This window comes from Oncorhynchus tshawytscha, linkage group LG16 (assembly GCF_018296145.1).
Source record: "Oncorhynchus tshawytscha isolate Ot180627B linkage group LG16, Otsh_v2.0, whole genome shotgun sequence".
Taxonomy (NCBI): domain Eukaryota; kingdom Metazoa; phylum Chordata; class Actinopteri; order Salmoniformes; family Salmonidae; genus Oncorhynchus; species Oncorhynchus tshawytscha.
In genome coordinates this window covers 49086969-49095757 of record NC_056444.1, presented here as the reverse complement: position 1 = coordinate 49095757, position 8789 = coordinate 49086969, and the positions used below count along the sequence as shown (strand labels likewise).

Below are 8789 nucleotides of genomic sequence, written 5' to 3'. Positions count from 1 at the left end.
GCAAGAGGCCAAGAACAACGTTTCTACTAGGGGAAGGCAACCTTTGGTCCTTCTACTGTGGAGGACTGAATTACACTTGCAAATGGCGGTCAGATAAAGCTAACCGTCTGAAGGAGCGGTTGGTTGAGAAACACGGTCCTAGAACCAGTTAAGAACCCACCTCTTGTCAGCTCCATCTAGTGATAATGATTCACATTTCTCCCTCGGCTCCACAGCTGAATAATAACATCCCAATTCAGACAGTGGAATGAACACCAAGCATGGCTAATTCATTGATCTATTTTTAGATGCTTCTTTCATCTGGGGTTCAGTTTCAATGAATTTCAAAGTACACTGAGTGTACAGAACACTAGTACACCTGCTCTTTCCACGACATAGACTGGCCAGGTGCATCCAGGGGGAAGCTATGATCCCTTATTGATGTCACTTGTTAAATCTACTTCCATCAGTGTAGATGAAGGGGAGGAGATGGGTCAAAGAAGGTTTTTTTTTTAACCCTTGAGACAATTGAGACATGGATGGTGTATGTGTGCCATTCAGAGGGTGAATGGGCAAGACAAAAGATTGGAGTGCCTTTGAACGGGGTATGGTGGTAGGTGCCAGGCGCACCGGTTCGAGAACTGCAACGCTGCAGGGTTCTTCACGCTCAACAGTTTACCGTGTGTATCAAGAATGGTCCACCACCCAAAGGACATCAAGCCAGTGGTTGAAAACGGGTCATTGATAAAAGACGACAAAGGAGACTAACAAGAATTGTGCAGAGCAACAGACGGGCTACAGTTAGTCAACTGACAGTCCATTACAACATTGGTGCCCAAAGATCCATAGAAGAGTGCACAACTCGTTGTACCCAGACACGAATGGGGTTTGGCAGCCGACACCCTTACAGAGTTCCCACTTCTTTGAGCAAAAAACAAGAAACTGCAGTTGCTGTGGGCTAAAGAACAAAAACCCTGGACACTGGAGAATTGGAAAAACATTGCCTGGTCTGATGAATCCCGGGTTCCTGCTGTTTCACGCTGATGGGAGGACTAGGGTGTGGAGAAAAGTACATCAGTACGTGCATCCATCATGCCGTGTGTCAACATTACAGGCTGGTGGTGGTGGTGTGATGGTGTGGGGTGCGTTTTCATGGCACATATTGGGCACCTTGATAAAAGTGGAGCAACGTTTGAATGCCACAGGACATCTGAACATCATAGCCAATCAGGTGCATCCCTTCATGGCAGCAGTGTATCCATCTGCTAATATAAAGCTCCATGCCACAAGGCTAGGATTGTCCAGGAATGGTTCCACGAACATGACAGTGAATTCAGCTTACTGCAGTGGCCTGTCCAGTCACCGGGGGGGGGTGCAACTCAATATTAGGAAGGTGTTCTTAATGTTTTGTACACTCAGTGTATACTTCTTTAGGCAACAGGATTCCTCACACACTTGTTGATTGTCTTGCCAAGTGTGCCTTTTGATGCTGGGGGCTTAGACTTAGAAGCAATGGTGGTAAAGTTGTACGTTTGTTCCACTGATGCTGAGATAGTTTGATTGACAATGATATGCATCCAAGATCTCTTTGTCTTTCTCTACCGTCTCTCAGGTGACAGATATGATGCAGAAAGCTCTGTTTGACTTCCTGAAACACAGGTTCGACGGAAGGTTAGTACTATATATATATACATCCTGACTAATCGTCAGCTGCACATTAAAGTAGCTAGTTGTTTGTTAACATTTGCGCCACTTAGCAGACGCTCTTATCCAGAGAGACAATTAGGATTAAGTGCCTTGCTCAAGGGCAGGTTTTTCATCTAGTCGGCTCGGGAATTAGAACCAACGACCTTTCGGGTTACTGGCCCAACGCTCTTAACCGCTAGGCTACTTCTCTCTTTTATGTACATCTATGACACAAGTGTTCTTTTGTTTGCTCGCCCTCAGTTTGATCTCTCTCTGAACCTCCATGACATTCATCGCTGTGATCTTTTTTTTTTGTCTGTAGTGTGTATTAGCAGCGTATTTGTAGTCGGTGTTGTTTATTGTGGGTTGATCCTGTTTTGTTTCGGACACCTGCAGAATCTCCATCACACGCGTTACGGCGGACCTATCTCTGGCCAAGAGATCTGTGCTCAACAAGAGGCCAATCATGGAGAGATCCAATACTCGCTCCAGCCTGGGTGAGTACACACATACACCAGTGGAGGCTGCTGAGGGGAGGACGGCTCATAATAATGGCTGGACTTGAGTGAATGGAACAGCATCAAACCATGTGTTTGGTGTATTTGATACCATTCCACTCATTACCACAAGCCTGTCCTCCCCAAATAAGGTGCCACCAACCTCCTGTGACACACACATGCACGCACACACACACACACACACATTCCCTTTAAACATGCACATTTGTTCGATGTAAACACTAATAAGTGTGTAAGCGTCCAAAGTGCATGGATTGATCTCTAGGTCAGGTACTGTAATGTTATGGATCTCTCTCCCCTACAGCCGAGGTCCAGAGTGAGATAGAGAGGATATTTGAGCTGGCCAAAACCCTCCAGCTGGTGGTTCTGGATGCAGACACCATCAACCACCCGGCCCAGCTAGCCAAGACTTCCTTGGCCCCTATCATTGTATACGTCAAAGTGTCCTCGCCAAAGGTACATAGCTAGACAACCTCACTTCGTACATGTCCTGCAGATGTAGTGTGAGTGGATTTAGATGAAGATATCTTTTCATCTTTTGAATTTCTCTTCTTTATGAAGCCTTTATAAAGCCTTCTTTATAAAGCTACCCTCTCTCCCTGTCTCTTTCCTTCTCTTTTCCCTCTCTCTCTCTCTCTTGCTCACTCTCTCTCTCCCCCCCTTTTCTCTCTCTCCTCCCCTTTTTCTCTCTCTCCTGCCCTTTTTTTATCTCGCCCCCTTTCTCTCTCTCCTCCCCTTTTTCTCTCTCTCTCCTCCCCTTTTTCTGTCTCTCCTCCCCTCTCTCTCTCAGGTGCTCCAGAGGCTGATCAAGTCCCGGGGGAAGTCTCAGAGCAAACACCTGAATGTCCAGATGATGGCCGGAGACAAACTGTCTCAATGCCCCCCTGTACGTGGACACCCCATCATACAATAGTATTCACAGCTACTATTACAATTCAACCAACTGTCTGAAATTGATCTCCCTCCCACTGTTCCGTCATAGGAGATGTTTGATGTCATTTTGGATGAGAACCAATTGGAGGATGCGTGTGAGCACTTGGCTGAATACCTAGAGGTGTACTGGCGCGCCACTCATCTTCCCGACACCACCCCCATCAACCCGCTATTAGAGCAGAACCTCATGACCCCGCCCTCAGCCAACTCTAGCCTACAGGTGAGATGCTTCTATGTGGATGGAGGAGGGAAGGTGGAGGGGAACAGAGACAATTGGTTGGAGATGGGAGAATGTAAAAAGGACAGATAATGGGATAGTGAGTTTTTTGTAGGGCAGTGTTTCTTCATCCTGGTCCCAGGGAACACATTTTGGTTTTTGCCTTAGCATTTACACGCCTGATTCAAATCGTCAAAGATGATGAGTGGATCATTTGAATCAGCTGTGTAGTGCTAGGGCAAAAAACAAAATGTGCCCCCCTTTGAGTCCACAGGACCAGGAGGATGAAACACTGCTTTAGTGGGAGGGGGGTTGTTTATGTGGTTGTTGTGTGTTGCATCTGTCCTTACAGTACTATACCAGATTCCCTCTATCCCCTTTCTCATGTCTGTCTGTTTGTCCGTCTTCTCACTCATCCCTGCTTAACGTTTTTGCAGTTTTCTGAAACACAGGAATTAATTGAATGATCGCTTACCGTATGGGGTGAGTAGGAGGGTTTATGTATGTACATTACTTCTCCACCCGATAACCCCTCCCACCCCTTAACCCCCACCCACACCCCACCCCACCCCTCCACACCAACCACACTCGGTGGAATAAGATCAACCGATGTGTCTTATTTCCCTCTCACACAATAACCCCCCACACACACACACAAGCCACTGATACCTACAGAATGTAGACCCCTTCCCATCTCTTATCCACCTGCCACCTCACAGTCTTTGCACATTTGATTGACACTGTGCTACAAACTTCAAAGGTTATATGATGAGATCCAAAAAAAGCAGCAGCAGGTTCAGGGCTTGATATAGAAAAAGTCATGTGACAGGCTATATGAATGTAATGAAGTCTGCTAAATGGCATACACAGGTAACTGCCAAGATAAAAGGAAACACCAACATAAAGTGTCCTAATAGGGGGTTGGGCTACCGTGAGCCAGAACAGCTTCAACGAATCGTAGCCTAGATTCTACAAGTATCTGGGCCTCTATTGGAGGGATGCGACACAATTCTTCCACAAGAAATTCCGTCATTTGGTGTTTTGTGGTGGAAAATGCTTTCTCCATTTGCCACTCCAGAATCTCCCATAAGTGTTCAATTGGGTTGAGATCTGGTGACTGAGACACACAGACGTGCGCTCCCTTTAAGACCCCTTTAAGACCCCTTTAAAACCCCTTTAAAACCCCTTTAAGACCCCTTTAAAACCCCTTTAAGACCCCTTTAAGACCCATCTTTCAAAGTCACCGAGATCTATTCTAGCCATGGAAGCCAAAATAATGGGCAACTGGGCATTTTTTATACATGACCCTAAGCACGATGGGAGGTCAACTGCTTAATTAACTCAGGGAGCACACCTGTGTGGAAGCACTTGCTTTCAACATACTTTGTATCCCTCATTTACTCAAGTGTTTCCATTATTTTGGCAGTTACCCGTACGCCATAATGCACAGTGGACGTATTATAAATCTGTGGTAAACAAAGGGAGCCGTACCATGACCATACTCATGCTTTGTGAATGGCACACTCTCTCACGCTGGCACAGAATGCTACCCTGAATGAAACCTTTGGTGCGCATAAAGTGATTGAAATGATTGTCAAATTGAAGCACGACGGAACAATGCATAAACAATGTAATGGTTGCGATTGCTCCAGTGGAAAGGATAGTGTTAAGAAGTGATCTCAATGTGATTGGTTAAGAAAAGAAAAAAAAGAAAAGAAAAATGCAAACCATGCCAATTTAAGTTACCAATGTTTTTAACACTGTAATGCCATGTTATCCATTTAACTGTTCCACTGTCATTGGCGGTATATCCTTCGTGTAGAGTAGTGTCAATTTTAGGAGATTCGGAGCGCAAGAATTTCACTGTACATCATTACATCTGCAACCCTGTACATGTGACTATTAAACTCTCTAATCTAATCTAATCTTACAGTGCACTCGGAAAGTATTCAGACCCCTTGACTTTTTTCACATTTTGTTACGTTAAAAGCCTTATTCTAAAATGGATTAAGTGAACCATCAATCTACACACAATAACCCATAATGACAAAACGAAAACAGTTTTTTTTTTTAAACAGAAATACCTTATTCACATAAGTATTCAGGCCCTTTGCTATGAGACTCGAAATTGAGCTCAGGTGCGTCCTGTTTCCATTGATCGTCCTTGAGATGTTTCTACGACTTGATTGGAGTCCACCTGTGGTAAATTCAATTGATAGGACAGGAACACACCTGTCTCTATAAAGTCCCACAGTTGGCAGTGCATGTCAGAGCAAAAACCAAGCCATGAGGTTGAAGGAATTGTCAGTAGAGCTCCGAGACAAGATTGTGTCAAGGCACAGATATGGGGACGGGTACCAAAACATTTCTGCAGCATTGAAGGCCCCCAAGGACACAGTGGCCTTCATCGTTCTTAAATAGAAGAAGTTGGGAACCACCAAGACTCTTCCTAGAGCTGGGTGCCCGGCCAAACTGAGCAAATGGGGGAGAAGGGCCTTGATCAGGAAGGTGACCAAGAACCGATGGTCACTCTGACAGCCTGCTTGAGTTTGCCAAAAGCCATCTAAAGGACTCAGACCATAAGAAACAAGACTCTCTGGTCTGATGAATCTGGAGGAAACCTGCCCCCATACCTACGGTGAAGCATGGTGGTGGCAGCATCATGCAGTGGGGATGTTTTTCAGCAGCAGGGACTGGGAGACTAGCCAGGATCGAGGGAAAGATGGAGCACAGTTGTATTCATTTTTATTTTATTTCACCTTTATTTAACCAGGTAGGGCAACTGAGAACAAGTTCTCATTTACAACTGTGACCTGGTCAAGATAGAGCAAAGCAGTGCGACACAAACAACAGAGCTACACATGGGATAAACAAACGTACAGTCATTAACACAATAGAAAAGTCTATATACAGTGTGTGCAAATGTAGTAAGATTAGGGAGGTAAGGCAAAAAAATAGGCCATAGTGGAGAAATAATGACAATTTAGCAATTAAACACTGGACTGATTGATGCGCAGAAGATGAATGTGCAAGTAGAGATACTGGAGTGCAAAGGAGCAAAAAACAACAACATGGGAATGAGGGTGGGCTATTTACAGATGGGCTCTGTAGAGGTGCAATGGTCAGTAGGCTGCTCTGACAGCTGATGCTTAAAGTTAGTGAGGGAGATGTAAGTCTCCAGCTTCAGTGATTTTTGCAATTCATTCCAGTTATTGACAGCAGAGAACTGTAAGGAAAGGCGGCCAAAGGGGGAGTTGGCTTTGGGGGTGACCAGTGAAATATACCTGCTGTAGCGCATACTACGGGTGGGTGCTGCTGTGGTGACCAGTGAGTTGAGATAAGGTAGGGCTTTACCTAGCAAAGACTTATAGATGACCTGGAGCAAGTGGGTTTGGCAACGAATATGAAGTAAGGGCCAGGCAACGAGAGCATACAGGTCGCAGTGGTGAGTAGTATATGGGGCTTTGGTGATAAAACGGATGGCACTGTGAGACTACATCCAGTTTGCTGAGTAGATTGTTGGAGGCTATTTTGTAAATGACATCGCCAAAGTCAAGGATCGGTAAGATAGTCTGTTTTACGAGGGTATGTTTGGCAGTGAAGGATGCTTTGTTGCGAAATAGGAAGCCGATTCTAGATTTATTTTTGGATTGGAGATGCTTAATGTGAGTCTGGAAGGAGAGTTTATAGTCCAACCAGACACCTAGATATTTGTAGTTGTCCACATATTCTAAGTCAGAACCGCCCAGAGTAGTGATGCTAGACGGGCGGGTGAGGGCAGTGATCGGTTGAAGAGCATGCATTTAGTTTTTCTTGCATTCAAGGGCAGTTGGAGGCCACGGAAGGAGAGTTGTATGGCATTGAAGCTAGTCTGGAAGTTTGTTAACACAGTGTCCGAAGACGGGCCAGAAGTATACAGATTGGTGTCGTCTGCGTAGAGGAGGATCAGAGAATCAGCAGCAGCAAGAGTGACATCTTTGATGTATACAGACAAAAGAGTTGGCCAGAGAATTGAACCCTGTGGCACCCCCATAGAGACTGCCAGAGGTCCGGACATCAGGCCCTCCGATTTGACACACTGAACACTGTCTGAGGAGTAGTTGGTGAACCAGGCGAGACAGTCATTTGAGAAACCAAGGATATTGAGTCTGCCGATAAGAATGTGGTGATTGACAGAGTTGAAAGCCTTGGCCAGGTCGATGAATACGGCTGCACAGTATTCACAGTATTATCAATGGCGGTTATGATATCGTTTAGGGATCTCAGATGATACGAAAGAGAGGTTGAACAGGCTAGTAATAGGGGTTGCAACAATTGCGGTGGATAATTTTAGAAAGATATAGTGTCCAGATTGTCTAGCTAAGCTGATTTGGAGGGGTCCAGATTTTGCAGCTCTTCAGAACATTTCAGAACACAATCTGGATTTGGGTGAAGGAGAAATGGGGAGGCTTGGGCAAGTTGCTGTGGGGGATGCAGAGCTGTTGACCGGGGGAAGGGGTAGCCAGGTGCAAAGCATGGCCAGCCGTAGAAAAATGCTTATTGAAATGTTCAATTATTGTAGATTTATAAGTGAAGACAGTGTTTCCTAGAGTCAGTGCAGTGGGCAGCTGGGAGGAGGGTGCTCTTATTCTCCATGGACTTTACAGTGTCCCAGAACTTTTTGGAGTTTGTGCTACAGGATGCAAATTTCTGTTTGAAAAAGCTAGCCTTTGCTTTCCTAACTGCCTGTGTATATTGGTTCCTAACTGCCCTGAAAAGTTGCAGATCGCGGGGGCTATTCGATGCTAATGCAGTATGCCACAGGATGTTTTTGTGCTGGTCAAGAGCAGTCAGGTCTGGAGTGAACAAAGCATTTTTAAAGAATAACCAGGCATCCTCTACTGACGGAATGAGGTCAATATCCTTCCAGGTTAGCCGGGGCAGGTCGATTAGAAGGGCCTGCTCGCTGAAGTGTTTTAGGGAGCATTTGACAGTGATGAGTGGTGGTCTTTTGACCGCGGACCCATTATGGACGCAGGTAATGAGGCAATGATCGCTGAGATCCTGGTTGAAGACAGCGGAGGTGTATTTAAGAGTGCATTTTGGTCAGGATGATATCTATGAGGGTGCCCGTGTTTACGGATATAGGGTTGTACCTGGTGGGTCCCATGATAATTTGTGTGAGATTGAGGGCATCTAGCTTAGATTGTAGGATGGCCGGGGTGTTAAGCATATCCCAGTTTAGGTCACCTAATAGTGCAAACTCTGAAAAAAAGAACAGAGAGATCCTTGATGAAAATCTGCTCCAGAGCGCTCAGGACCTCAGACTGGGGCGAAGGTTCACCTTCCAACAGGACAACGACCCTAAGCACACAGCCAAGACAACATAGGAGTGGCTTCAGGACAAGTCTCTGAATGTCCTTAAGTGGCTCAGCCAGAGCCCGGACTTGAACCTGATCGAACATCTCTGGAGAGAC

At 45.6% G+C, this 8789-nt stretch overlaps 1 protein-coding gene across 2 annotated transcripts in view; it reads left to right on the top strand.

Annotated features, from left to right (window-relative positions):
• cacnb3a (calcium channel, voltage-dependent, beta 3a) overlaps positions 1–8789 on the top strand; it is a 28822-nt gene that overhangs the window by 18101 nt on the left and 1932 nt on the right. Inside the window, exons 9-14 of one of the 2 annotated variants that reach the window (XM_042299249.1) lie at positions 1592–1650; positions 2062–2162; positions 2488–2639; positions 2974–3069; positions 3166–3336; positions 3771–3907. In XM_042299249.1, the coding sequence (XP_042155183.1) occupies positions 1592–1650; positions 2062–2162; positions 2488–2639; positions 2974–3069; positions 3166–3336; positions 3771–3800 (609 nt within the window). In that variant the 3' untranslated portion in view covers positions 3801–3907. Of the gene's footprint in view, positions 1–1591; positions 1651–2061; positions 2163–2487; positions 2640–2973; positions 3070–3165; positions 3337–3770; positions 3908–8789 lie in introns of those variants that run through there. The other variant, XM_024375203.2, reaches the window with a different exon arrangement.